Raw genomic sequence first — 27,953 nt, 5'->3', positions numbered from 1 at the left:
GCAGCATGTGTCTTTTTTGGTTGCTTGATGGGTCTTGCTAAGGGAGTTCGGTATCGGGATGTGCTCAGAGGAAGTCGACGTAGACTTTGCTCATGCTATGGGATTGGTTACCAATGGTGCACAAACAGACAAATCCACCCCTTTTTTCTTTCATGCTGTTGTATTTTCAGTATGGGTAGCGAAGCATCCTTGTATAGGAGATCGGGGCAACGCCAGAGATAATCGAGACCTAGAGCTGAACAATAGGGCAGGCGTAGCTGTATCAGATGCATCTGTAATTCGTGACTATCCGGGTGCAAATAGCAGTCAATATCAGCCAGATACCTAAGTCAGTCATGCATGTCAAGTCACCTCCTAGTCATTCGCACCCTCAATAAACTCCCCGGCATTCATACCCATCTCATTAGACACAGTGGGCATATCCTCGCTCCCATGTATTGACAGACACCTGCGGGGCTTTTTATTAACAAGAAGCCAACGACATCTTGACTATAGCTCACCCTAAGCTCAAGCTCTCGGATCGTCGCTCTCATCACTATAACGCTCCTCGCCATTTTCCTCATACTCCTTGTTGTCAATGTCACCCCACCACCCTTCTCCGGTTATTTCGATAGTATCATCAATGCGGTGCAACAATTTTCCAGAGAGCTGTATAGCCCCTCCTTGCCACCAGAAGTTAGCTTGAAGGGGACCAATCAATGCCTTGAACTCTTGGCAGTATGGCTTATCTTCGGCGAGATCGAAGTACTGCACTTGAGCATCGTTGACTACGAGACGTAGATCGGTGCTCACAGTGCCGCTGAAATAGTGTCTCTCTCCATTGCTTGTCTGGATCAAGGCACGTATCCTCCCCTTGTTGCAGGTGAGGCTGCCTGGGGATTTATGCTGCTCGCGCGGTTGGCTAGTAAATCCTTGATTCATCTTGCAAAATTGTGTGGTATTGAGAAAGGTCAGAATGGTGTCCTAAGGTGGTCAGTCCAATTGTTTTATACGTTGGACGGAGCGGGTCAATTCGATGGACAGTTCTCGGGGAGATGTCACACAGCAAGTCGGATGGTGTGATGTCCCCTACTTAAGGCCTTGACTGGGGAATGAGAAGATACTCGAAGAGCCCTGGCGCATAGTGGGAAACGACTTGAGAAATAAGATCAAAGCAAATGTGAGAGATAGATATTCAGTTTTACTTCTTTGCTAAATCAACATAGAATGGGTATCTCTAACGAAGATAAATGGTCTGTCAAGCACAATCGGCCATCAATAATTTATCTCCAGATCAAAAGACGCAGAATGCATCAACACTGACGAGATCGAGCTCAACCTCGAAGTGTCGCAGTGTGGCAATGTGGAGAGCCAGTGGCTCATGTAAAGAAACCTTAGGTATACCAGAGCAAAATCCGCGAAATGAAAATCATGATAATCGTAACAATAAACATAAGAAAAACAGAACAAAACTATAGCTGCCGAAGCAGACTACCATCTGCAAAGGGGTTCTCCGGCGACATATCCAGCAATGGCCGTGTGGCATTACGGTCACCCGTTGCGACACCATGTCCGCTGCGCGGATTCCGATGGCTAGCCGTGCTGGCCGAGTGTGCCAGCAGGCTGTTCGCGGTAAACTGGGAGGCAGGAAGTGCCGGGCTTCCTTCAGCAGAAGTCGGGGCCGCGTGTTTGTTTGAGTGATGGCGCACGCTGCGGGTGGTGTTTCGTCGCTGGGGTGTGGCCTCTGCGGCTGGCCGTCGCCACGAAGTCGCAGGTGGGATGGCGATTCCTCCCGGGGTTTGATCTGGGCCAGTGGCACCGTCAATAAGCTGCATGCCTGGCTGGACTTTGACGCCGCGACCCTTGCCCTTGCGGCTATGCTGCGGTGGCTCGGCATAGACTGGGGTGAGATCAACCAGAGGCTTCTGTTTCTGGGACGAGGTTCGATTCAAAGCGGATGAATCCGGAGCACGGGTCATTGTGTTGGTCCGGCTGTTGGGATTTGAGTCGTGGCTGTGTATGGATCCTCCGCTTATCAAGCCACCGCCTGAAAAGGCTTCCTGCTTAGCTCTCTTATCGCGATCATCCCGTTCCCGCATAGCATTTTGCCGCTGTGTGTAAGTTCGGCCTAAGAGTCCGGATGGTGCAAAAGTAGAAGCATCTACATCTTCTGGTGAAACAGCTGAGACTAAGGCCTGGTTGTCGGCGAAAGGCCCTTCCATGTTGGTATCGAGCGTCAGCTGGGGATATGAAGTTGGAGGGGGCACGTGTTCACGAAGGGTCTTCTTCCGGGCAAAGATGTCTCTGGAGGTCGTCGGTCTCCGTTGGTCAGAGCTTTCGCGCCTCGGAATTTCAGTTGAAATCTCCCTCTGCAGGAGTGGGACCTCGTGCATATTTCTGGGCTGATGAGTCGATTTCTGGGTCCCAGCTCGCTTCGGGAGTGTTTCGGTCTCTGATTTCTGGCCTGCTCCCTTCTTATTGACAAGGTACCAGCTTCTCCACTTCTGCACTGCCCGGTACCATGTATCTGCAATAGACTTGTCGCTGGTGGAGAAAAAGTGCAGGAAATTTTCGGTGGACAGGAACATCGATGACTTCTGCTGGCTCTTAATTGCGAAGCATAGCTTCTTAGGTGGCTTGATATCCTTGTTTAGCGCCCGCGCGCTGGGAAAGTAGATGTCATAGTCGGATATATGGCAGATATTGGTCTGGTCCTCTGCATTCTCTTTTTTTGATATTGTCACTTGTCCGTCGGCGCGCAAGGTGACATATCGCTTATCCCACTTGCGACGACGCTGGGAATGGTAAATATGGACAGTCACTGGAGATGGAGGCCCACTGGGGGCATGTCCAGCATCGAGCTGAGATAAGGCTTCCACGCTGGAGGGGGAATAACGATGAACTTGTTATCAGCATCGTGAGACCAGGAATTCATGACTTCCCGGACATGCTCGTAGCGGCGAAGAGGACGCTCTAAGCCAACGTGGGAGAAAGACTCCATGAGAATAAATTTCTCTGCATCAATGTCTCGAGATAAGTGTTTGGTGGCATCTAGCAAGATATCCTGGACTTGAGTCGACGGGGTGACTTTAAGATCCGCCGTGGCGTCTCCATATTTAACAAGGGCATGTCGCTCTCCGGCGTTGACGGCGCTGACGGGAGCATCAACTCCTGGAACCACTCCTGTTCCGCCCACCCCGATGTATTTTGGGGGGGACTCGGCTTTCTTTCCATCCTTGGATCTCGAAAGTTTGACCTTCTGAAAGAATGACTTGCGATTCCCATCGTTCCCCGAGTGGGAACTGCGCGGGGGCGCCAGGGCAGGTTGCGATCGGGGTTGCGCGATCTGTTTTGGCGGGGCCGACACCTGAGGCCGAATGTGTTGTGAATTATCCCCAATCAATTGTTCCATCGCACCTTGTCGGTGCGCCTCACGTCTGCGCAATTCTTCCCGTTCATTTTCTCGTTCATTCCGCTGCTTTTCTGGTAGGGGTCGCGCGTAGCCCGGGATCGCGGGAGTAGGAGGTGCGATATTTCCATTTGACAATGGCCGATTGCGACGATATCGAGATCTGCTCCTGGCAATCGAGGGATTCTGCTCGCCGACACTATTCACAGGCGCAGGTGCGGCCATCTCGTCTGTTGTCACACCTCGCATGCCACGGTATCGAGAGAACTTTTGAGGCACGGACTGCGCCGCTGTCGCACTGTTCTCACTCATGGAGACTTCTCACTTGAGGTTTGCCCCCGGGGGAGGGCGCAAAGAGTTCCGGAACTTGTCTCAGTTTCTATTGCCAGTATCAGATTAGCGTCGCCTTGACACCAAACAGCAATTTCCCGTAGTTTCATTCAGATCGGAGATCGAACGGGCAATGTTGCGACTCTGCGACTCTGCGACTCAGACTCGTAACAGCAAACAACATGGAAGACACAATTAAAACAAATGTGGGAAAAAGGCACAGTGGGATTGGGATAAACAGAATCCCTCACGATCAAACCGGCCTGTTCTCAATCGACCATTCGCGCCTCGTTGGGGGGCAAAAAGCGACCCGCACTGATCGCCAATTGGGCCGGCCTAGGCTGGTGCATAGGGTGGCTTGGATAGATCATATATGTATGTGGTATATTAGGTATATGAATTGAACTCACCGAAGTACTTGGCATAGAGCCATCAAGTGTGAGAGAAGAGAAAGTACCTTTGCGCAACTTTGCGCAGCTTTGCCCAGGTGCCGGTTTCGTGGGGGCTAACATTTCCGGATCGGCCGACGCGCCGGTCTCAACGCGATACGATATATAACAGACCTGATGGAGTATGCGATAGACGATGAACAGGTACTATTGGCATTATTTGCATTATATTATAGATTGTTTAGATCAATGTTGAATATGAGGCTATCATTGGATGATCTCCATGGGTCCACAGGACGATCGGATCGAAGTGTCTCAGTGCTATTCTTCACGATATCATGAAGATAGCCTTGAATGGCACAGTTCCCATGCTGTCACAGCATATAAAAAGTTCCGTGAGGTGGATAGTCCCAAGGTCGTTACTGACTCGCATCTCCTTGATGGGCTTAAATTTCCTTTCTGATTCTCAATTGGACCTTTATCCTTCCAAGGTTCTATATTTGAATCATTCTTACGTGAATAATAAATGACGGGTTTAGATCTACCCTATTTCCGATAAGCACCCAATTCCCGACGCCTGCAAGTTGTTAGCATAAAGTCCTACAGCTGTACAGGTATACAGGAACACCCCATGAAGAGAACTTACCACCACGCAATGAAGTCCACTGTCTTCACATCGATCCCAAGCTCAGTGAGCGCCTTGGTGGAAAGATGTGTATCATAAGGCCGTACAACACCCGCATTGGGGTCATTGCCCTGCTTATTGGCGATCATTCCGGGGATGGCGACACCCAGCACCTGGGCCAACTTCTGGCAAATCTCATACTTGGTCATACGGTCTTCGGAGGAGAATTGCAGGATACGAGGGAAGTCCTTGCGCTTTTCCTTCTCACGCAGGTACTTGATGACAATGTCCCGACACACGCGCGCAACGTCCTCGGTGTTGGTTGGGTACCGCATGGCCCAGTCATCCATCTTCACGCCGGCGTTTTCATCTGTGGCCTTCTTGACTGCGTCGACGAGGGTGTTGACCGCGCTCTCCGAGTTCTCCTTGGCGCTGCCGTACAGCACCGGCACGCGCAGGACAATGCCCATGCCTGAGTCCTTGGTTGCTTCTAGTACGGCTACCTCACCATCACGCTTCAATTGCCCGTACAGGTTCGGTGGCTTGGTCTCGGAATCGGATTCGTAGGGTGCCTCGCCTTCGGTGCCGGGGAAGACGTAGTCCGTCGAGATGTAGATGAGGAAGGCGCCACGAGCTTGGCATTCTTTGGCCAGAGTACGAGTGGCCTCAACATTGACCCTGCGGGCTTGATCCGGGTCCTTCTCACAGAGGTCCGGGGACTTGTTTGCGGCGCCTATGAGCTGTTAGTCTATGAGGAGGGGTGAAAGGCCGGCTCATTAGCTTACAGTGAATGACAATCTGGGGCCTACGGTCCAAAGCTGATTAATATCTATGCCCGAGACCTCAATGAAGAAATACATACTTGATTTCATCGAAGAGCATCCGAATATCTTCCTCCTTCTCCAGGTCGGCCTTCAAGATAGTAGGCGGGGCAGGACGGGAGAAACCCTGGCCAACAACCAACACGCCCGAGTGCTGGAAAGTGTTGAAAACGGCACGGCCAAGGAAGCCACTGGCTCCAGTAACGAGAACAGTAGATGTCATTTTTCAATGTCGTTATGAGATTAAGTGAGGAAGATGGAGGTTCTTCTTCTTTTTTCTTTCCGCGGGGCCAACCGTGACGTAACTGACTTCTGCCAGATGTGGATAATAGCAAGACACGGTTAACCCACCGATATACAACATATGTTGTAGGCAATTAAACCCTACATATGTAGGAATTCAATCAATTCCATCAATTCCATTCTGTTTTTTAAGCATAGGGTTAGGCACACTTCTAGATATCATGATCAGCATTGTGTACTCGGGTATAGTGACAAGCAAGGTATAGGATATATATATGTATAAATTTGCACCGTACACTATTTATTGGCTATATTTAGTACATTTGTATAGCAATATCAATTTAAACTACTACACTAAACAATATAACCTGTTTTTAAAGACCATGTAAGCGTTGAAGATAAAATGCCGAAAAACTCCGAGATCGAATCAAAATCGATGGGGACCTGAGGAGCTCTCGGAGGCAGATCGGAGGCAGATCGGAGCATCTCCACTTGGACATTCCAAAAATTGTTCCTCCTGTATGTTGTAATTCCTCAGCCATGTCTGGTGCCAGGAACATCACAGCTGCTTTGCGGCGGGCCAGAGTGCCTCGTCCCAGTCTTGCCATTCGTACTGTCCAATTCATCACACCTCTGACTGCGCGCACCTTCAGCGCCAGCTCCACTCGCACCTCCGATTCCCGCCAGATCAAGTTCACCAGCGACGCCTACCCCAACCTCAAGCGCAACCCCAACTTCGCCGAGATCTCCGCCGACGATGTTGCACACTTCAAGGAGCTTCTGGGCTCCCCATCTGCCGTGATCGATGGCGTGACCACCGACGCGACGGACGATATCGAACCCTTCAACAGCGACTGGATGCGCAAGTACCGTGGCCACACCCGGCTTGTTCTGAAGCCCAAGGATGCACAGGAAGTCAGCAAGGTGCTGAAATACTGCAACGAGCGCAAATTGGCTGTCGTGCCGCAGGGTGGGAACACTGGCCTCGTCGGTGGCTCGGTGCCAGTCTTCGATGAGATCGTCATCAACACTTCGCGCATGAACCAGATCCGCTCCTTCGATGCTGCCTCCGGTGTGCTGGTCGCTGATGCCGGTGTTATCCTTGAGACTGCCGACCAGTATCTCGCCGAGCGGGAGCACCTCTTCCCTCTGGACCTGGGTGCCAAGGGATCCTGCCACATTGGTGGAAATGTTTCCACCAACGCCGGTGGCCTGCGTCTCCTCCGCTACGGCAGTCTGCACGGCAGCGTGCTCGGCCTCGAGGCGGTCCTGCCGGACGGGACTATCGTGGATGCACTGTCGACTCTACGCAAAAACAACACTGGCTACGATCTCAAGCAGCTCTTCATTGGCTCCGAGGGTACCATTGGCCTCGTGACTGCTGTCTCTATTCAGTGTCCCCCGCGCCCCAAGGCGGTTAACGTGGCTTACTTTGGTCTGGAGAGCTTCGAGCAGGTCCAGCAGGCCTACCTCGCTGCCAAGGGTCAGCTCTCGGAGATTCTCTCCGCGTTCGAGCTGATGGACGGTCGCAGCCAGAAGTTGGTCATTGAATCCACAGGTAACAAGCACCCTCTTGAGGGTGAATATCCTTTCTACTGTCTGGTGGAGACCAGCGGTTCCAACGCCGAGCACGACATGGCCAAGCTGGAGTCGTTCTTGGAGAGCGTGATGGGCGACGGCATTGTCGCCGACGGTGTTCTGGCCCAGGATGAGACCCAGTTCCAGGCCCTGTGGCGCTGGCGTGAGGGTATCACCGAGTCCCTGAGCCACTTGGGCGGCACCTACAAGTACGATGTGTCGATCCCATTGTCGGATCTGTACCTGCTGGTGGAGGACTGCAAGGCCCTCCTCACAGAGAAGGGTCTAGTTGGTGACGATGACTCTTTCCCTGTTCGTGCCGTTGTTGGTTATGGTCATATGGGTGACTCCAACCTGCACTTGAACGTTGCCGTGCGACAGTACAGCAAGGAAGTGGAGAAGGCGATCGAGCCGTGGGTGTATGAGTGGATTCAGAAACGCCAGGGCAGCATCAGTGCTGAGCATGGCCTTGGCGTTGCTAAACGGGAGTTCATTGGTTACAGCCAGAACGAGACGATGGTGAAGCTGATGAAGCAGCTTAAGAACCTCTATGACCCGGTAAGTGGAGTATCACTGCTATGTGTGAACAATTGCTAACTCATTTATCTTAGAATGGAATCATGAACCCATACAAGTATATTTAGAGCTAGTCGCGAACGTTTACAGAATGTTGTATAGGGATTGTTGGAGCATAACAAAAGCCGAGAGCAAGTAATAATCACATTATGCACAAGCATTCACAAGTATGTACGCAGATCTCCAAGTAAACCCAGTAAAATAAGTAAATGATCATCCTTCCAAGACTATATTAGCCATGTTGTGGCTAAATCCGATCATCTGAGTGGACCCCTTGCTGATATACCCCAGTTGCTGCCTGAGGCGACCCGTTGCCATGTGAGACGGAGCTTGTTTGGGGATTTATGCTCCACCCCTTGTCATCGCCTCTTTACTCTCGTCTTGACCATCAAAAGTCCCAAGCTATTCATTCATTACTTGGATGAGCCCTGTCGACATTCCCTGTCTGACCGGAGTAGCTAGCTGGGCTAAATTATTGCGCAATGGACGACATGTCGAGTCATTACCAGGTGATGGAGGAGCTGGGAAGTGAGTTGACCAAAGCTCTGTTTATTTTACTTTTTTTTTTTTTTCACATTTCCGTCGGCTAACCGTATTCTCCGTTTGCAGGTGGTAGTTTCGGAGTCGTTTACAAGGCCATTGATAAGACCGACGGCGAGATTGTTGCCATTAAACACGTACGCTTTTCATATTTTGATCTTCGAATTGCAATTCACGCCTTTTCCGTTCGATTGTTGACTCCCTTCTCAGATAGATCTCGAGTCCAGCGAGGATGATATTCAGGAGATCCAACAGGAAATTTCTGTTTTGGCTACCTGCGCTAGCCCCTACGTTACACAATACAAAGCCAGTTTCCTCAAGGGGCACAAACTATGGATTGTTATGGAATACCTCGGAGGTGGTTCCTGTTTGGATTTGGTACGTTTCTCGCTATTTCCTTTACTGTGAGGTACACCACTAACCGTCCCAGTTAAAACCTGGATGTTTTAACGAAGCTCATGTGGCCATCGTCTGCAGAGAACTCCTCCTGGGCTTGGATTACTTGCACAGCGAAGGCAAGATCCATCGTGACGTCAAGGCTGCCAATGTTCTCCTTTCTCAGACCGGAAAGGTGAAGCTGGCAGACTTTGGTGTCGCCGCGCAGCTGGTCAACATCAAGTCGCAGCGCAATACATTCGTCGGAACTCCATTCTGGATGGCACCGGAAGTAATCCAGCAGGCTGGATACGACTTCAAGGCAGACATCTGGTCTTTAGGTATCACAGCAATTGAGATGATCAACGGAGAACCCCCGCATGCCAGCACACACCCGATGAAAGTGCTGTTCCTGATTCCGAAGAACCCCGCCCCTCGCCTTGAAGGCAACGAGTACAGCAACACATTCAAGGACTTTATTGCCCAATGCCTGACGAAGGACCCGGATCTGCGGCCGAGCGCAAAGGAGCTCCTGAGGCACAAATTCGTCCGGAATGCGGGCAAGCCTGAAGCACTCCAAGAATTGATACATCGCAAACAGGACTGGGATGGTGGCCGTGGTGAGACGAAAGACGTCAAGTACTATGCCGAGTCTCTCAACACCATGACCAGGCCCGAGGATCTCGATGATGACGATTGGGTCTTTGATACAGTCAAGCCTCCTCCAATGTTCAAGCCCAAGGGCACGGACTGGATGACATTCGACGAGGAGGAGGAAAACGCGCCTGATCCAACTCAGATGCTTGAAGATATGCATATAAGCGCACCGCCGCCACCGCCTAAGCACCAGGCAAACTCCACCGTCCGCCGAGTTCCTACCGACCGATCTCCGTCTGTCAGACGGGCTAATACCAAGCGTCGCTCAAGTGGGGTCAAACAGCCCCTTGGTCTAGACTTAAGCTACGGCAACAGCCCGTCAACAGTCAGACAGTTCCGCCGGGTATCGGACAAGGTCCCCACCGATCTGAACCCGGCCAAGCATGGATTTGATGAAAATCAGAGCCCAAAGACAGTGGCCACCGACACTTCAAGCAAGGAGGCTCAGATTGGACGACGGGCATATAGCAAGGCAGTGGGAATGTCCTGTCAGGAAATCCTGTCAACAACAGGAGATGGTGATAAGCGCGAGGCAATCTCCAGACTCGCCGAAGCCTGGAGCGATCTGGAAATGGTCGACCCCGAAGGCCTCTACCACATCGTCAGGATCATGAACGAGAAGCTCCAAGCAGACTCCCGCCTGTCCACTCTTCTTCCATCCACGCAACCGGATTCCCCCTCGCGGCCACGCCTCGTGCTGGCCCAAAACAACCCACATCTCAAAAGCCACCGTCGTCGGCAATCCTACGTTCCCGAACCTCAACCCCAGTCACCCCCATCCGTCCCTGCTCAAGCTGCACCCGGTATGGAACACACTAAACAACTCTCCGACGTCCTCTACCAGCGATGGTCAGAGGGCCTCCGCAACCGCTGGGGCGGCTTCTAGTTTCCCTCAATCATCCTCACGCTTCCGACATCAACCTACATCCACCTCAACACCCCTTACTACTCTTTCTTCCATTCGCTGTATAGACCCCATTTGGCGTTCTGACACTTGTACAACTCTTTGCCATTGGCTGCATCATTGGTGTCCGTTCGTTCGTCCTGTTTACTGTCACTTACTCTGGAGGGACTGGTCCCGGAGTTCCTAATGATCTGGTGTAATCTTTTTGCGCTTTCTTCTGTACTCTCTTTTTCCCTGATAGAATGCTGTCTGTGCTTCTGTCTTTGTCTATTGGCCCTTGGTCTTGTGTGATTTTCTTTCTAGGTATTTCGAGGAGTACTAGAACATACTACGTCTGAAATGTGATAAATGTCTTGATTTTTGCTTCGCTTCGCATTTCCTCCAATATAACTGTGCCCAGAAACAAGACGAAGCAAACGCCATTCAATCCTCATTCCCTTTGTTTATGGGTACTCCCACAGATCTATCCGGTGTAAAATCGTCCAGTGCTCTACAATAAATCCCCAGCTTTCCTTCTTCATACCTCGTGTATTACGATGACAGATTCTGATAATATATCGACCCCAATATTGAAGAAAGTCCATCGTCAGACGCCATCTCCTTCTCAGCCTCCGCAACGCTTCGCACATACTCCTCTCGTTTCTCCCATAACTTCCTTGTATCATCAGCCAACGGCTTTCCATCATCATCATATCTCCACGGGAAATCCAAGGCAGGAGGAAGCGTGTATAGGAACATCGGGAATTCAACCCTCTCCCAGGGAACCGTACCGGCATGTTCCCAGTCAATAATCGACAGTACATTGAACTCAGCATCGACAATGACATTGCTATGGAGGAAGTCGGCATGTTTAAGTGGGAAAGGACCCTCATTTCGAACCGTGATATCGAACCGATGCTCCTTGATCCGTCGTGGGTAATCGCCAGTCGATTCGATGACATCGTCCCTATACTCTTCCGGTAGCATAGCTCTCATGCTTTCCTCTGATCTCGGGAACGTGGTGTGCTCGCCCCATGCTGCGAAATACTTTGTTGCCGTGTTGAATGGGCCCCCCAGATCTGGTATCGCTTCGATTTCGTATGTGCCGTTAGCTCGCTTAGCTATCATGCCGATTTGCGGGAACCGGATTGTTGATATCGCTGCCTGGCTTACTTGTTAGATGGACTTGGAATATCGAAGGCTTTGGAGGTTGTGAGACTTGCATGGATGCGTGCCATTTCGTGATAGAACTTGGCTTGAAATTGAGGGGGTATATCCTTACTACGGAAACTCGTAAAGTCCGTTCCTGTGTTTCCGGGAATAAATTGCATTATCATAAATGCACGGCCGATGAGGTCTGGATTTGTCTCGTAGCCGTAGACTTCTGGTACGGGGACGTCTGTTTGCTCGTGGAGGATAGAGAGCGTGGAGATCTCGTGGAAGAGTCGTTTCTCGAGTTCGCTGGTGAGTTTGTGCAGTTGGATTCGGGCTATCCATTTCATACCATCGTCGAATTCGAGAATCCTGGCTAGATGGAGGCCGCCCAGGTTGTACTTTTCGTGGATGTGACAGTTTCTGGTTGTTGGTTTCTCGCTTTTGCTGTTCCTCAAGTTGATGACAAATTCCTGGAGAGCGGTCCAGTTGATCTTTGGTACCTCCTTGTCATTGTCAATGTCTGTTTTCCAATTGAGAGAGTCCATTCTCGAGGCCAGTAGTGAGATAGGAAGTGTGCTCAAACGATATCTTGAGAGATGGAAACGGTCTAAGCATTCTGAAATATGTAGGAGGACGTATCAAATAGAACTGCAACTAGCGGTGTGCTGTATCCTCCAGCCTTGCATATGCATATGCATGGATCTAAATCCAAATAAGCATATCTCCTGGATAAACCAGCTACATACACATCTAATATATGAAAACTAACCATCTCCTTACCATTGAGTGGCAACTGCAATGGATAGCTTGGTTTAAGGATTTATAGATTGACTATTTGATTATAGTCCAAGGTAATCTGCCAAAATCCTCCCTGGGTGGCCGAGTGGGTGAGAGACACGAGGTCATCTGATTGCTGGGTGGAACAATGAGCCCGGGTGATACCGCGTTGGGAAGCTCAGTCAATGGTGAAACTGGTCAGGGCTTCGATCCTCATACCAGGAGTAGTTGGGGTACGGATTCTTTTTTTTTTTTTTTTCCTCCTTTTCTATATAGACCTTTTATTATGAGAGTCTCTTCACTTTCTTCCTTTGGCTCATGCCTGAGTCTTACGCTGCATCGTCTTGATATGCCACTGGTCTAACATTTGAAGCCAGCGCCTTCCCCAACCCTGCTATCAGGTATTTAGCTTTTCCCATATTCTCGCTTTCTCCGGTTGGGCCAGGCAAGCCTGCTTACAAGGATCAGGTTGAGCCAGTTCAATACCTCAGACTTTTCACCCACAGTACAGCCCCGGCTAACACCACCGCCCTTTACATTAGCCAAGGGCTGTTAAATGGCCTTTTTGAACAGAAGTCTCCTTCTTAACCACAGTGAGTCCATCCTCGCGCACCCGCCCCCCGCGCTGCCAAAATGACTACTCGCCCTGAATAATTCCGGAAAACGAAACCCTACCATGAAAACAACCAGCCAGCAAGCAGACAATCTAGAGAAGTTTTTTCAGCCAGTGATGTCGACTTGGAGAAATTCATGTCTCTCTTACTTTACCAGGCAAAGCAGCCCTGGAAGTTCCCGAGGTCTATAGTGATCCACCAAATAAGAAGGTGGGTCCTTCCCGAGAAAAGTCTCCACTTTGAAGCTTGATGGATCCATGGGTCATTATTATGGTCTGGCACCCGTCCGATTAGCTCAAATAGACCTCAAGACTACCTACCTAGGTAGGTACCTAGGTAGGTAGGTAATCACCTAGACATTCGATTCGTCGATTTCAACCTATTTCATCCTTGGTCGTCGTGTTTGACCAAGTCATTGCATATCGCTTTATCCCTTTCATTCACACGAGCACAGAAGTCAGTAAACATCCGCTCTACCTCACTCAACTGCTCATTCTCTTGTGCCTTCTACTGGGCTCCTTTGACATATAATGATTGAACGTAGTCAAGCAATTCGCCCTTCATCTGAAGTAGTGAATCAAGATCAAGAGCTGGCTCGTTGACACGCTGCCAAAGTGGTGCCAGCGGGCCTTCGGCGAGCCCAGTACAAGGACATCAGACTTGCAATCAGCGCGTATAATGCGATAGTGGCCAATTGGGGAGGGAACCTGAGAAATAATGGACAGGACAGAGTATTCGCAACGCAGCGCGGCAAAGCTGTCAGGATGGAGCTAGAAGAAGACCAGCAGGGACTAATTATCATGAGTGATAGGCTGAGGTGAGAGTCGGCTAACCACGCAGACGATCCCCATTTTGTATTTTGAGCCCAGACTTGCAGATTTCTTGACAGTTTGTCCGCCGGTAGAGGTCTTCCATTTCCTCGCATTATGGGGATGCCAAGACGTGGATTCATGGGGTGGACGACCTTGTCGTTTTGCCTCTGACTGTGGTCGATTTTGCTGTGGGTCGGCCATGTTTAGCGGCCGATGGTCCTCTGTGGGTGTCGCTTACATCGCAATAGCAACAATGAAGAAGTGTAAGGCGATAGATGAGAGATGGCGGTGAGTGAAGGATACTTGCTTGGAACTGAGGAGCGGGTCGTGCAGGATGTAGGTACGTCAGTTGGCTCGCCCTAGTTGGGTAGGAATGAACACTTCGCCATTGAGGTCCCGGCATTGGGACTTACGCTAATATAGACCGTAGGATCTCTGGCTTAGAACCGGAGTAGAAATAGGTCGCAAATATGGGTGCGTCACCTTGTTTACATTGTCCGCAATGTCTCTCCTCTGATACTTGCATACGTATGTAGCAATGAACTGGGGTGGAAAGTTGTGTTATCGCATTAATGCTGCAGCTACCCCCTCCCATGCTTGGATGAGTGAAGGGGACATACCAGGCCGGATTCAAACCTGCTAGTTCTAATCAACAAAGAACATTAGTAACCTTCAAAGCCATCAGAGAAAAGTTGTTGCTCGCTCATGATGCAAAGTCTAATAATTGTGGCCATTACTTACTATTTAAGTGGAGGATCTGGACAACAAGTACAGCTCAGTTTTTACAACTTATGATACCTCTTCATCAAGTTTCTTCGCCCCACACAGCCACTATGTCTAGCGCAAATGATGAGAGCCACAAAGCTATCACGGCCTTCTATAGCACTATGATTAGCACGGGTACCGCCAGGGTTGGCCTAATGGTTGACACTGCCATTTTCGCTAGAAGCAAGCGCGAGCGGAACCGTGCAAGGAAATCTGCACTCGAAACGGCAGTGAAAAAGAAAAGTGAGCAGGTCAGTCCACTCCCAATATAGTATATGGATGTTTTTGTCCCTGACACACGAGCAGCAGTTGGGCACTCGGGATACAAGAGCCCATATTATTAAGGGTCAACGCGTACGAGTCATAATATCGCATACTCTGACGGCTTGCAAATATGCCCTGGAAGTTCTACTTCTAATGTTACCTTGGGTAATATAACATGTGTATTCGTTCATAAGGACAATAGATAGAATGGTGATATCAGTTTATGCATGCGTACTTTTAACACAAAGGAGGATACTAGTACAAATCCTTTTTTGGAGTCAAAATATGATTCTAACCAGACTTTGGCAGGTAGTACGTGTCGATAATCTGCACATGAGACAATGGTAACATTATAGTGAAAAATGAGGATACCGCACTAATAGAAATACCTCAATAGCGGGATCTTCTGGAGGGGCGGACGATTGAGTTCGGGTTGTGGTCAAATAACACAATTGAAGACATGTCAAAGTATTTTCGAAGATGGTACACGTTTCGTAGCCCAGAGGCCATTGCCTGCTTCATGGAGAAGGTACGATGTTATGGGGATGAAGATAATCAATCAAATGACTAGGGCTTTGGCCAAGATGCTGTTCCGATACTAGCAAGGTAGGGAATTTTCACTTAGAACTCAAGACGCAAGTAGCAAGTCTCGATAGGATGCTGCAAACCAATCAATACTTTCAGCTACACCAGGCCATTCCCTGTATCTCGCCCCCTTGTTCTCTTACATTGGGATATGCCGAGATATCCAAGCCTCTATACAATCACACCGGCAGTCACCATCTCCGTTTTCTTCCGCAAGCTATCTGTTAACCCACTCTATCAATGGAGTCTAGTTAATTGAAGATATCAATCTCTACCAAATACTCGCACTTTTTACACTTCTCACATCCGAACATGAAATTTTTCTCTCAGGATGATGAAAAGCTATTCCCCGTTCAGCCTGCAATTTAATCAATGGCTGGATTGAACAAAAACAAAAAAGGAAAAAAAAGAAATTCTTGTGCATCATCCGTGAATCGAACACGGGCCTCGTCGATGGCAACGACGAATTCTACCACTAGACCAATGATGCTGGAGGACCAGGCGAATCTGAGAGCTGATTCGTTGGTGATATGTGGAGAGTCCAGATTATGATCTATGAGTCAAGAACGGGTAGATTCTCATGGACTATGAGAATGGATTTTCTGCAGGTCCAGTTGATGAACGGAAGTATAAGAAAAACAGACCAACAGAAGATGTCCGCGGAGTTTACCTTGTTTGCAAGCTAGGAAAGCGAGACTAAGGAGCAAACACCTACAATTTGAGATGTATAGTTGGATGTCGAAGTTCAGAGCAATTGAATTCTTGAGCAAGCTAGTTTCTGGTGGATTCTATACATTTTCGAGTTTGTTTCAACTTGTAGTCCAACAGGCCTCTGATTGAGTGGAGTTTGACTGAGTGGAGCTTCTATTATATGTACATATACTTATACAATCGCCACAGATGACATACAAAATGGAAAGACTAGGTTTAAGTGCTCTCGTCGGATACATCTATATCCTCTCCCTCCACAGGCTTCGTCTTCCGGGACATCCACTCGTGACGCAAGAGCCCCAGAGCCGTTGGCCGATCTTCAGGATCCCATTGCAGCGCTTTTCGCATCCACTGCAAGAAACCCTCCACATCCTCGCCCTCATTTCCAGCTACCAGGCTCTCGAGACTTCGTTCTGGTATGGGAGCTTGGCCCGTCCAATTTCCTTGTTCATCCCAGAACATGGAGGCTAGTCGCGTCTTCTCGCGGAACTCTGGTGAAGGGTGTCCCAGTAGAGAAACCAGTTCCGCGATGTGGACTCGGTCATCAAAGGCTCCGTCTGAGTTCCGTCCCTCGATGAGCCCTTGGGATTTGGTGTAATTCCATGTCTGGATAAACTATGTAAGTGTCTTTCTTTTGCCTCAAAATAAAGTACCCACAGCGACCGCAGCAACCCAAATATCTGCCTTGTGATCCAATTTTGATTTCAAGACCTCTTCAGGGGGCCTGCAATGTTTTTCCTCGATACCGGACATATCAGCGTCCGGGAAGTCCAGACGGAGGGGAACGCCGTCGCCTGGGAGTATCATTGGGGTGATAAGCTCGTCATTGCTGGGTCCAGCAACTCGTCTGTCGCCGGAATCAACGTTGAGTGTTTTGTTTGGCATTATGCCTACTCTGGGAATCAGTCATTCATCCCTCAGAAAAAAATCGCGAGGGAAGTTACGGGCAGTCAGATAACAATCGGTGTGAAGGAAATCCATCATGATCAGCATTTGTTTCATCGTAGACCTCACCGAGTCGAGATCCAGCTTGTCCCCCGCATGCACCTGTTCTGGGTCTAGCGACGGTGCCTCGTGAACAACACAAATATGACGGCCACGAGGACCCTTGATGGAGAAGCGATCGCGAACTTCGTGAAGAGGGCACTTGCTCTCCTGGTATAATTTTGGTGGGTGGATCCGTCCATAAGTCCTGAGCATATGGTCCACCACATAGATCTTCAATACAACCAATCTCGGTTCCCTGTTGTGAAACTGAGAACTGGAGCAGTATCTTTCCGGCTCAAATGAGACACTCACACAAGATCACCAGCATACCAAATAGTTGCCGTGGGCCCATAACCGATTTTCTGCAGAATCTGGTACCTGTCGTTCAGGATTTCTTCGTGCTCAGCGGGGTACGTGTACACCTCATCGGGCTCATATCCCATCGCAAGCTCGTCCTCAATTTTGAGGGACGAATCCAGTAAGCCGAGATCGAAGACTGGGAAGACTCTCGGGTTGGACGTCCATTGTGATGAGCATCGACGCGACCAGGCAGTTTTTAGATCAAAGGGGGAGATCAGTCGGTACGCGGAAATGGGAAGTTGGGCAGAAATCCCCGATCTGTGAATTAGCCTGGAATTGGACCGAATATGCCGAGCACATGCTCTCCAGTTCATGACGAAGACGCGGTTGTTGGCGAATGCGCGCTGGACTCCGGCGTGCGGTTGAATTGCGGATGACGGGTCAACCCCTGCAATCTTCCCGAGGTCTATTTTTATCTCGGCCTTTTTCTTTGTCGCTTTCTCATCTGTAGGAGGGCATTAACTTGATTTTTCCATGATAAGGGGACTATTTCCACTGTAAACGCCAAATAAATAGTTGGGAAGCCAATTCTTAGTGTGCAGCCGCTAAAAATAAGCTTAAACAACATTGGCCGTCAAGCTCTCGCCTTCTACCCGGAGACCCCACAACATTTGGAGTCTCGCAGTGACGTGCCCACATAGACTGAACGCAGGCTCAACCTGTCACGTCAATCCACCGGGGGTGTCTCTGTTTCAAATCTGTACCCTACATACGTAGTCTAGGCATTTGGTGAACAGGAAGTTGGAATGTATTTTGGTGACTACCTATGTACCTACGTACATAGGGAACTATACAATGAAATCTTGGAAGAGGATGTGATTAACACCCCCCATGTATTCCGTGGGACCTGTCAAGTGACTATGGAGCCTGAAGGCTCAGCCACGACTTTGTCAAAGAACTTCCACGAGAAAGACCGGTTTGTTTTTGGTGTAGACCTATATGGACCTCAACAACCTTGGTAATGTTGACGTCTTTATGTATAGGTGATGCACGGCCCTGTGCCTCGCCTGCACTATCTCCGGGGGCTACGGAGAGATAGTGGGCGAGAGGGCTGAGAGAAAGAAGAGAAGAAGAAGAAGAGAAGAGGAAGAAAGGTGGGAGGAGCCCTTTTATACCCCCAAGAACACGTACCTTCCTCGAATGAGCACTTGCGTACTTTCCTAATCTGTCTCGTGACTCGATCGCACCTGCCCTGAACAAGTGAGCGCCCTGTTGTTCCTTCCAGACTTACTTCCCTAGGTAGGTAGTAGCCTTCTCTACATTGCATACTAGCAACCTTGGAAAACTAGGGCTGTTGACATGGCGGGAATGTTTCAGTCTCGAACGGACATTACATATGTAACAGCTGAGATACTCCGTGCTTGAACCACGGACTCTTGAGCCACAATATATCCTTCTTACTGTTTAGAATGATATACAAGTTCACACGATGTATGTCGATCTATACCCGAATACCTCGATGCCAAGACCTCCACGAAACGGGCTTAATAAGATAATTAATTGCCCCCTGAAACACGACTCGTGCGGGACCCGCTGTGGGCTGGACTCAGGAGACTCGGAGCTATTATTTTCTCCCCTTGTCAACTCTCTGTTATTGTTCTTACTGTCTTACTGTTCTTTTTTGTTTTGTTTCTCTGATGACTTTTTGAAATATCCTGATCTCTCCTACTGGCTGGTCCACAATGGAGAGTCTTCCGGGAGCGGAGAACCTCCTCCATGGTCCATTTCCGGATAACCAGAATTCAGCTGTGCCACAGCAGGACTCTGGTTCCGAGCAGTTCACCCATACTCTCTCACGCTCATCGTCGCTCGCTCAGAAGAGAATATCTTCACTACCCCGTGTGCAGACGTGCCGCCATGCTAAACGCCTGACTTTGAACTTCCCCATCAATCTGAACGAACCTGAGACACCCGATTCCAACATCACCTCACCCGGCTCCATACCACCAGCCACACAGCCCTCAACTCGCCCCTCCCCCGCTCAGCCTCCGGGAACACCTATGGCATTTGATGTACCGGATGACGGCTATGACTTCCTGCGGGCCATCGCCTCGCAGGAGCGGAAGGTCATGGAGCTTCGCGAGGAGCTTACTCGGGCCGAAGCAGACCTAGCGACAATTAAGAAGCAGTGGGCACTGTCTGAAAAGTCGAGGAAGCGCGCGGAGATCAACCACGCGGAACCACTAATGCCCCTGCGGTCGCCTGATTTCCCAACACCCGAAGCTCCGAGCTCACATGGCCGGGAACAAAGCATGAGCTCTGTTACGAGCACAGTGTCACAGGAACGGATGAGCCGGGATCTAGACCGTCGGTCCAGCATGCGTGCTGCCCCCGCCCCAGGGACCAAGATTGGGAGTAATGGTCGGCGAGTGTTTCACGGCACACATACTCGGACTTTGTCTCTTTTGTCGCCGGTCTCAGGTCCCAGCATTTCTTCTCGCGGAGAACCAGGTCTCTCAGATGCTGAACGTGTGGGTCGCACCCCACGCTCTGCGACACTACCATCTGTCGACCGCAGTAATGCAGCTTTGATGAGTGCTCAGTTAGACGAGAGCCAGGTACCGGAACATCTACTCGCACAGTGGCAAAAGACGCTTCCTCCTCCTTCACGGGAGGCCTTGATGCGCACCGGCAAGCAAATGGCATCCGATCTCCGTGAAGGTCTGTGGACATTTTTGGAAGATATCCGACAAGCGACTGTGGGCGAGGAAGGAATCAACGGCACGCAAACACGAAACACATCATCCAACTCATTGGCACCACCAAATGGTCGCAAGCGGGATTCTTTGGCGAAATCCCGGAGTCGAGAACGGTTGCTAGCGGACGGCAAGCTATCACGGTCATCGTCATCATCGTCTTCGCGGGGAAGGGGGCCAGCGGCGGAGACAAAAACTGGTAAAGACACCAAGCCGGCGGAAATTTCCACATCTTTCTGGAACGAATTCGGCATTGATACACCCGCTCAGAAGTCTTCGAGCGCTCCGCCGCACCCCTCCGGCAGCAAAGCCGCCAACAGAAACGAGGCGACCGAAACCGAACAGCGCCATCACCCCTCCAGTAATTCTATCGATGCGCAGAATGAAGATCTCGACGACTGGGATAACTGGGATACGCCCATATCAGCGCAGAAGACGCACACGCCCTCATCCAGCCGATCAACAGTCGAATCCAAACATGATCACTCGCCCACTACACAGGGTAGTAGCCCTCGAACCAGCGCTAGGTACCGTTCGACCTTTTCTGATTTCATCTATGACAACCTCGTTATGCGCTGACCACCGCTCCTAGCTTTGGCGATTTGAACCCGGCTTCCTCTGCGCTTGAGCCTAGTGCCTCTGAAGGCATTCCCTGGCCTGCAATTACCAAGCTGGCTCCCTCGAAGCTTCAACGTACTGCATCCAATCTGATGGCAGAATGGGAGCGCTCGCTGTCACCTTCTCCAGAGCGAACTGCCTCTCCTTCGCTCAGTCGCAAGGACAGCAAGAAGGACTAATACGGTTCTTGCTTTCCTTCCATGTATATACTTGCTACTTCTTCTTCGGCCCTATCTACGGAATTATGTAGGGCTACGACCTTCGGACTATACCATACGAGAGCGTTGCTTCTTCTCTTGTCGATGCATTTTCTTTCCTTTACTACCTTCGAAGTACTTATGCAGGCTTCGATTTGCTTTCAGGATTTGTTGAAATACCAGTTGATTTGATCACAAATGCTATTTTTGGTTCTTTCAATGTTAGCTTTATGAATACAACGAGTTTCCATTCTGTCTTTGTATTTGATCTGTATTTGATCTGTATTTGATTTTGAACATTGGTTGTTTCCATGCGTTATACCGATAACGGCACGATGATTCTGCGGAGTCGGTATATCACGTGCATGATTGCGCTTCAGGGTTTTCTGGTTACCCGTAAAATAAATTTGCGGTTCAGTTAGTCGCCTCCGCAAGATCTCCGCGTTCTCGATTTTACTTGCTCACGCGATTTCTTTTTCTCGCCGAGGTCCAGTGGATTGATCATTCAGGCCGACTTGGATCCAATCCAGCGAGTACGATATACGACCACATTCAATCCAAACCTTACCCACGTCAACTATCAACATGGCGTTTCCCGGCACAACAGGCACCGCGATCCCGATGACCTCCCTGGGAGGTAATCCGGACACCCAGGGAATGAACGAACAAGAGCAGGCTATGGTCAAGATGGTTTGTCGTCGATTAGACGTGGATTCTGTCCAATTCTAATGAAGTATAGATGCAACGTGGTATGGAGTCTTGCCCTATCAAGACAGTCATTTCGGGTACCATGGGTTTCGGTCTTGGTGGTGCTTTCGGTCTCTTTATGGCCAGTGTAAGTTGGCAATCGAATCATTGATGTGCAAATCCCATATCTAACATTTACGCGCTCTAGATGTCCTACGACTCGACCTTCACACCCCAAGGCCGCGCCATCGCCGACCTCCCCTGGCGCGAACAAGTCCGCCGCGGTTTCAAGGATATGGGCGCCCGCTCTTGGTCCTCTGCTAAGAACTTCGGTATTGTCGGTGCGCTTTACTCCGGAACCGAATGCTGCATCGAAGGCCTCCGCGCAAAGAACGACCTTACCAACAGCGTTGCCGCTGGTTGTGTTACTGGTGGTATTCTCGGCGCAAAGGCGGGTCCCCAGGCTGCTGCCTTTGGTTGCGCTGGTTTCGCGGCGTTCAGTGCGGCTATTGATGCCTACATGAGAATGCCCGGTGATGAGTAAATGTTCCATTCGGATCCGACTTGAAAGCGCGACCTTTTTCCGTCATTTGGCTCTCTTCTTGCCAGGCGGCCTGACCTGGTTGCGCTTTTCGACCTGTACATTTCTACGGCATCTGGCGTTCTGGAATAGAACGGAAGCATTGCGGGCGTTTCGGTTGTTCTTGTCTATTTTGCTGGGAGCATGGTTCTTCTGGCCTGTCTCCCTCGTGTTGCATGTCTTGTTTGACGCCTGCATTGCATGGCCTCGGCATGGTGGTTTACCCCATATTAGATCTTCCTGGGTCTGACTCTTTACTCTTCTGTACAATACCAAGCGTGGATATATATACACTGGCCTTTCGAGACTCACCTCTCACAATTGATACCAATTATTACATATTCGGTCGTCTTATTAAATAATTTTGAACAACTTCCATCGAACCCGCACCGTCTCCTCGAGCAAACTGTATACTATGTCCGTCTCAAATGCGAACTTGAACAGTGTCAGATCCCTATCTATATGCACGCCCCAATTTACTCATTTGGAGTTCCGACGCCCACTTGGGAATACAGTTTATTCAATTTATACAGTCTTCTAAGGCAACACAACGTACTTCTGCAGGTGCTTCGGAATGGAGCCAAGCAGGTTCTTGCTCTCGAGCCATTTGCTGGAGAACAAGCGATCCGCATACCGATAAGCACCGTCACAGAGAATGGTCACAACGGTGTTACCCTTGCCCAACTTCTCGGCAACCTCCTTGGCGGCCACGACGTTCATCGCGGAACTGGCACCAAGGTACAGGCCCTCCTCATCCAGACAGCGGTAAACCATCTCGATAGTCTTCTCGTCACTGATGTTCACAGAGCCATCTAGCAAGTCAATATCGGGCTGAAGGTTATCTGTCACACGTCCCTGGCCGATACCCTCAGTGATACTGCTGCCAGAACGATCGATCAGTGTGCCACCACTTTGGATGTAGCTGTGGAGAACACTGCCCGGAGGATCGGCGAGGAAGCTCTTTACACGTCCATCACTGACAGTCTTCAGATAGCGCGTAGTACCAGCCAGGGTACCTCCGGTTCCGGTAGCGCAGGTAAAGGCGTCAATCTTGCCCTGGGTCTGTGCCCAGATCTCGGGCCCGGTAGTTTCGATGTGTGCTTGACGGTTCGCAACGTTGTCGAACTGGTTGGTCCAGACTGCGTTGTCTAGTGACTCGGCGTGTCGGCGCGCCTGGTGGTTGTAGTTCTGGGGGTTGTCGAAGGCCACTGCGGGGACCGGGTATACTTCCGCTCCCAGCAGACGGAGCAAGTCAATCTTGCCCTGGGACTGGGTGTTGGGCATATAGATCACGAGCTTGTAGCCCTTTGACCGACACACATGCGCCAGTCCAATACCAGTGTTTCCAGCCGTTCCTTCAACCACGGTGCCACCGGGCTTCAGGAGTCCCTTCTCCTCGGCGTTTTTGACCACAAAGAGCGCTGCTCGGTCCTTCACGCTACCTCCGGGGTTTTGGAACTCTGCCTTTCCGAGAACATTGCAACCGGTTTGCTCGGAGAGCTTCTTCAATCGGATAAGTGGGGTGTTGCCAATCGCTGCAGTATCAAAGTCAGCTTAAACTTGTATGCAAGGGTGCCCTCCAAGCTAGACATACCCTCGGTCAGTCCATTGACAACGCCCTGGGCTGTTGACACCCGGGTGCAGTAGGCAGTGGATCCCTCGGCAGCACGAGCCGCCGTAGTGGCGAACCGCCGAACACTTTGACGAAACATCCTGACTTGACTTGCAATGCAGGAACAAATGGTCCCATCGACCTTCGGGGAAATGACGAGCTCGCGGACGTCCGATGATCGGCATTAGTCAGATCACGTGCGCTGGCTACCCTTATCGGCTATCGGCCTCCCGTTTTGGGCTGTTTGTTTACCGCCAAGGCCTCCACTCCTTTGATCGGTCCCGCAGTCTGCGATGCTTTTCGCCTTCGAATAATCAACACTTAGCAACAACACAACAATGCCTGGCAGAGTCGCCGCCCGTTCGACGTCTGCAACGACACGCAGGTCGTCAGCACAGCCCTCTGCGTCTGGGCGTGCTGGCTCCGTTACTCCATCATTTGCGATACCCGAAGAACCAGCAGAGCCAGCATCTTCCCCCACTTTGCGTCGCGATGTGAGCTTGCTCTTTGCGGATGCTCAGCGCTCGACTACCGGTCACCGAAAGCTCGTTGTGCGTCTGCGCAAGCTTCAAGAGTTTTGCTGTGGTATCTCACAAAAGAAGAATAACAAAGGGAACGATCAAGAGCCTGAGGAGGCATTGATTCCTAGTGAGGAAACGGAGGCCGAGAAGGGATTTAACGTGGAAGTTGGCCGCTGCATGCTTCGGATACTCACAATTAAGAAGAGCGAGCCTGTTGGAGACCGGATTTTGCGCTTCTTGGGTACTTTCCTCAGTCATGCTGCGGAGAAGGATAATGAGATTTTCGCTTCGGGTGAAGACGAGGACCATAGTACCGAGACACCAACCGCCCGCCTCACATCTAGTCTCATCGCGCTTATTGGGCCCATCATGGGAGCCAAGGATAAGATGGTACGCTTCCGCGCAACTCAAATCACCGCCCACATTGTGAACTCGCTGGAATCGATCGACGACGAGCTATACCTTGCGATAAGACAGAACCTTTTGAGGCGTCTCCGTGATAAAGAGGCCTCTGTTCGGGTACAGGCAGTTCTGGGATTGGGACGTTTGGCGGGAGACGATGGAGAGGAGGATGGCGACGACAACTCTGCTCTTCTTGAGAAGCTGATCGAAATCATGCAAAACGATACAAGCGCCGATGTTCGCAAAACGCTTCTCACGAACCTCCCTCTCGCCCCAATGACGCTTCCTTATCTTCTTGAGCGCGCCCGTGATCTGGATGCCGCTACCAGGCGCGCATTGTACTCACGCCTTCTGCCTACCTTGGGCGACTTCCGCCATCTGTCTCTGTCAATGAGAGAAAAGCTCCTCCGATGGGGTCTACGTGATCGTGATGAAAGTGTTCGCAAGGCTACGGCCAAATTGTTCTACGACAGATGGGTCGAAGATTGCGCTGGCACGAACAATGACCCGAATCAGGGACCGACTGGCCAGCGCTCTGAACCCAACATCAATGCGTTACTGGAGCTTTTGGAGAGAATTGACGTTGTTAACTCTGGAATGGAAAGCGGAATTGCACATGAGGCAATGCGTGGGTTCTGGGAAGGCCGCGCCGATTACCGTGAAGCTGTTGTCTTTGACGAGCCTTTCTGGGAAAATTTAACCGGAGAATCCGCGTTCTTGCTGCGGTCCTTCAACGACTTCTGCCGGGTAGAGAACGAAGGCAAGTACGACAGCCTAGCAGATGACAAGATGCCGGAGGTCACCGCGATGGCCTATTTCCTAGGCAAATACATCACCAATCTCTTGGAGCGGAAAAAGATTTCCAAAGAGTCTGGTGAAGCGAACGATGATGACGCTGTCGAGCACGAATTTGTTGTGGAACAATTACTCCACATCGCCATCACTCTAGATTACAGCGATGAGGTCGGTCGACGCAAGATGTTCTCGCTCCTGCGAGAGACTTTGGCCGTGCCAGAACTGCCGGAAGAGAGCACGAAACTCGTTATTGAAACACTCCGCTGTGTCTGTGGGCCTGATGCTGCAGCAGAGGCCGAATTCTGCAGTGTTGTTCTAGAAGCTATTGCCGAAGTTCACGACACCATCACCACCGAGGATAGCTTTGTTTCTGCTAGGTCTGAGATCAGTGACGACACCAGCAGGCGCTCCGAAACTCCCGGGGATGAGGAGGTCACTCCCTTTAATAAGGAAGAAGCCAAGGCCAAGGTCGTCCGCGAGATTGTTGTTAATATGAAGTGTCTGTATATTGCTCAGTGCATGTTGCAGAATGTTCAGGGACATCTGCAGCAGAACATGAACCTGGTCACTATGCTCAATAACCTTGTGGTGCCCGCTGTTCGCAGTCACGAAGCTCCAATTAGAGAGCGTGGTCTCTTGTGCTTGGGCCTTTGTTGTCTGCTTGACAAGGTTGGTATCTTCTCTCTTGATCGAAGACGAGGTTCGCTAACGATTAATTTTCCCAGAATTTGGCCGAAGAAAATATGACTCTCTTCATTCACTGTTACAGCAAGGGTCACGAGGCATTGCAGGTCACAGCTTTACAAATCCTCTGCGATATGATCACTACCCACCCATCCCTACTCGCCCCTGTTACCCAGCCTGATGGCGAGACCGTCACGCCACCCGCCATGCAGAAGCCTTTGCTCAAGGTTTTCGCCCGAGCTCTGCGAGCCAACTCGCCCAACAGCGTGCAGTCTGGAGCAGCAGCAGCTCTCTGCAAGCTGCTACTCACCAACGCCTTCGCTCCCTCCGGATCGAATGTCCCACCCGCAATCCAGGAACACAATCAGAATGCCGTTGAAACTCTGTTGCTATCCCTCGTGGTCTCCTTCTACCACCCACGCACTCGTGAAAATCCAGCACTAAGACAGTCATTGGCTTATTTCTTCCCTGTATATTGCCATTCTCGTGTGGAGAACACACATCACATGCGCCGAGTGGCCGTCCCAGTGATCCGTGCTGTGATGAATGCCGCGGAGGAGTACTACTCGCTTGAGGCCGAGGAGGACAGTGATGGGGAAATCGATCCAAGCGTCGGCGAGCGTGAGGTCAAGGCTCTCATGGCAGGTGTTGTTGGTATGCTTTCTGAGTGGACTGATGAGCGCCGGGTCGTTGGCCTCGGCGGTGAACGAATCCTGGCTGGCGGTGCTGCAAGCTCCAACGTTTGTGGATGGGTTCACCTCGCCCTAGTCAAGGAGATCCTCGAGCGTGTGCTCGGTGTCAGCGCTTCCCCCAATCGCTGCTCACGCGAGGAACGCAAGCTTCTCTTCTCCCTCCTCAGCAAGCTTTACTTTGCTGCTCCTACAGTACCTGCACGAGCTAGCTCCCGTGCCCCCGAAGGCGACGATCCGTTCCGATCTAGCATTCGCAGTGCTACGGGTGTTGAAATCGATCCTGAAAACACTGCCCTCGCGACCGAGGTCAAGGAGCTATTGGACCAAACCATTGAAGAAGGTCTCGCCGCTGAAGCCTCCAGCCGAAATGCCCTCGTCAAGGCTAAGAACGCTGTTCTCAAGATCCTTGCCGTTGCACAGGATGGTCGCGCTGCTAGTGCTCGTCCTCGCGAAGGCACTGAGGACGCTGACAATGATGGAGCTAGTATACGCTCCGGTAGTGTTCGTCGCTCTGTGGACCCTACTGGTGGTTACAGCCGTCGTCATGTCTCTGTTGAGCCAAGCATCATGGAGGAAGACGAGGGTGAGGGTGATAGCCGTCTTACTTCTGCTACAGCCAATCGTCCCATTGTCTCTATTGAACCCAGTATTATGGAAGAAGATGAAGATGACCATGATACTAGTCGGGGGACAATAATCAAGGAAGAGACGGGTGATGAGTGATGATTTTTACCAGGTCTGGCGTTGGTTGAAGTTAGGTGTTTGGGGTTAGGTTTCTGTACATATTTTCAATGTCTGATTTTTCGAATACCTTTTGCATGAATGCCATTCTATGAGTTCCTTCTATACAACATGCGTGATTCGATATATATATATCCACGTGATGTGCCACGTGATGATATATTTTTGACAGCGGAGAGACTCCCATTGTCATTTGGAATGTCATTTTATCTAACTATCTTGTCTATATTTATCTCATTCTAGCTATTCTAGCTACATATGTACATATGTATGTTGCACCGTATATCTACCTA

The 27,953-nt window shown here is 50.5% G+C and overlaps 13 protein-coding genes across 13 annotated transcripts; 6 read left to right on the top strand and 7 right to left on the bottom strand.

Annotated features, from left to right (window-relative positions):
* Nucleotides 1-507: 507 nt before the first annotated feature.
* Nucleotides 508-921, bottom strand: N7525_008044 (uncharacterized protein; the record flags this gene model as incomplete). Its single annotated transcript, XM_002568466.1, has 1 exon — nt 508-921. One exon carries the CDS (start codon nt 919-921, stop codon nt 508-510), a length of 414 nt encoding a protein of 137 aa, XP_002568512.1.
* Nucleotides 922-1,451: 530 nt separating this feature from the next.
* On the bottom strand, nt 1,452-3,700 carry N7525_008043 (uncharacterized protein; the record flags this gene model as incomplete). The annotated part of the gene is made up of 2 exons (XM_061214279.1): nt 1,452-2,774; nt 2,819-3,700. The coding sequence occupies 2 exons, from the start codon at nt 3,698-3,700 to the stop codon at nt 1,452-1,454; spliced, it is 2,205 nt and encodes a 734-aa protein (XP_061068710.1).
* Nucleotides 3,701-4,653: 953 nt separating this feature from the next.
* Nucleotides 4,654-5,776, bottom strand: N7525_008042 (dTDP-4-dehydrorhamnose reductase family protein; the record flags this gene model as incomplete). Its single annotated transcript, XM_002568464.1, has 4 exons — nt 4,654-4,684; nt 4,754-5,465; nt 5,518-5,537; nt 5,595-5,776. 4 exons carry the CDS (start codon nt 5,774-5,776, stop codon nt 4,654-4,656), a joined length of 945 nt encoding a protein of 314 aa, XP_002568510.1.
* A 560-nt stretch (nt 5,777-6,336) lies between these two features.
* N7525_008041 (FAD-binding oxidoreductase) lies at nt 6,337-8,018 on the top strand (the record flags this gene model as incomplete). The annotated part of the gene is made up of 2 exons (XM_002568463.1): nt 6,337-7,932; nt 7,986-8,018. The coding sequence occupies 2 exons, from the start codon at nt 6,337-6,339 to the stop codon at nt 8,016-8,018; spliced, it is 1,629 nt and encodes a 542-aa protein (XP_002568509.1).
* A 414-nt stretch (nt 8,019-8,432) lies between these two features.
* On the top strand, nt 8,433-10,408 carry N7525_008040 (STE20 family serine/threonine-protein kinase; the record flags this gene model as incomplete). Its single annotated transcript, XM_002568462.2, has 4 exons — nt 8,433-8,478; nt 8,560-8,627; nt 8,701-8,868; nt 8,921-10,408. 4 exons carry the CDS (start codon nt 8,433-8,435, stop codon nt 10,406-10,408), a joined length of 1,770 nt encoding a protein of 589 aa, XP_002568508.2.
* A 549-nt stretch (nt 10,409-10,957) lies between these two features.
* Nucleotides 10,958-12,105, bottom strand: N7525_008039 (phosphotransferase family protein; the record flags this gene model as incomplete). The annotated part of the gene is made up of 2 exons (XM_061214278.1): nt 10,958-11,569; nt 11,629-12,105. 2 exons carry the CDS (start codon nt 12,103-12,105, stop codon nt 10,958-10,960), a joined length of 1,089 nt encoding a protein of 362 aa, XP_061068709.1.
* Nucleotides 12,106-13,511: 1,406 nt separating this feature from the next.
* Nucleotides 13,512-13,964, bottom strand: N7525_008038 (uncharacterized protein; the record flags this gene model as incomplete). The annotated part of the gene is made up of 2 exons (XM_002568460.1): nt 13,512-13,721; nt 13,785-13,964. The coding sequence occupies 2 exons, from the start codon at nt 13,962-13,964 to the stop codon at nt 13,512-13,514; spliced, it is 390 nt and encodes a 129-aa protein (XP_002568506.1).
* Nucleotides 13,965-14,596: 632 nt separating this feature from the next.
* Nucleotides 14,597-14,800, top strand: N7525_008037 (uncharacterized protein; the record flags this gene model as incomplete). The annotated part of the gene is made up of 1 exon (XM_002568459.2): nt 14,597-14,800. The coding sequence occupies one exon, from the start codon at nt 14,597-14,599 to the stop codon at nt 14,798-14,800; it is 204 nt and encodes a 67-aa protein (XP_002568505.2).
* Nucleotides 14,801-16,304: 1,504 nt separating this feature from the next.
* Nucleotides 16,305-17,749, bottom strand: N7525_008036 (uncharacterized protein; the record flags this gene model as incomplete). Its single annotated transcript, XM_061214277.1, has 4 exons — nt 16,305-16,694; nt 16,746-16,978; nt 17,033-17,331; nt 17,388-17,749. 4 exons carry the CDS (start codon nt 17,747-17,749, stop codon nt 16,305-16,307), a joined length of 1,284 nt encoding a protein of 427 aa, XP_061068708.1.
* A 1,368-nt stretch (nt 17,750-19,117) lies between these two features.
* N7525_008035 (DUF4048 domain-containing protein) lies at nt 19,118-20,928 on the top strand (the record flags this gene model as incomplete). Its single annotated transcript, XM_002568458.2, has 2 exons — nt 19,118-20,658; nt 20,724-20,928. 2 exons carry the CDS (start codon nt 19,118-19,120, stop codon nt 20,926-20,928), a joined length of 1,746 nt encoding a protein of 581 aa, XP_002568504.2.
* A 603-nt stretch (nt 20,929-21,531) lies between these two features.
* On the top strand, nt 21,532-22,177 carry N7525_008034 (translocation channel protein TIM22; the record flags this gene model as incomplete). The annotated part of the gene is made up of 3 exons (XM_002568457.1): nt 21,532-21,636; nt 21,686-21,781; nt 21,842-22,177. 3 exons carry the CDS (start codon nt 21,532-21,534, stop codon nt 22,175-22,177), a joined length of 537 nt encoding a protein of 178 aa, XP_002568503.1.
* A 573-nt stretch (nt 22,178-22,750) lies between these two features.
* On the bottom strand, nt 22,751-23,925 carry N7525_008033 (cysteine synthase A; the record flags this gene model as incomplete). Its single annotated transcript, XM_002568456.1, has 2 exons — nt 22,751-23,748; nt 23,808-23,925. The coding sequence occupies 2 exons, from the start codon at nt 23,923-23,925 to the stop codon at nt 22,751-22,753; spliced, it is 1,116 nt and encodes a 371-aa protein (XP_002568502.1).
* A 238-nt stretch (nt 23,926-24,163) lies between these two features.
* N7525_008032 (condensin subunit YCG1) lies at nt 24,164-27,642 on the top strand (the record flags this gene model as incomplete). The annotated part of the gene is made up of 2 exons (XM_002568455.1): nt 24,164-26,212; nt 26,269-27,642. 2 exons carry the CDS (start codon nt 24,164-24,166, stop codon nt 27,640-27,642), a joined length of 3,423 nt encoding a protein of 1,140 aa, XP_002568501.1.
* Nucleotides 27,643-27,953: the final 311 nt, after the last annotated feature.

Source organism: Penicillium rubens (assembly GCF_028828025.1).
Source record: "Penicillium rubens strain IBT 27055 chromosome Unknown utg000003l_segment0_segment0, whole genome shotgun sequence".
Classification (NCBI taxonomy): domain Eukaryota; kingdom Fungi; phylum Ascomycota; class Eurotiomycetes; order Eurotiales; family Aspergillaceae; genus Penicillium; species Penicillium rubens.
The sequence above is the reverse complement of the archived record's forward strand: the minus strand, read 5'-3'. Positions and strand labels throughout refer to the sequence as shown.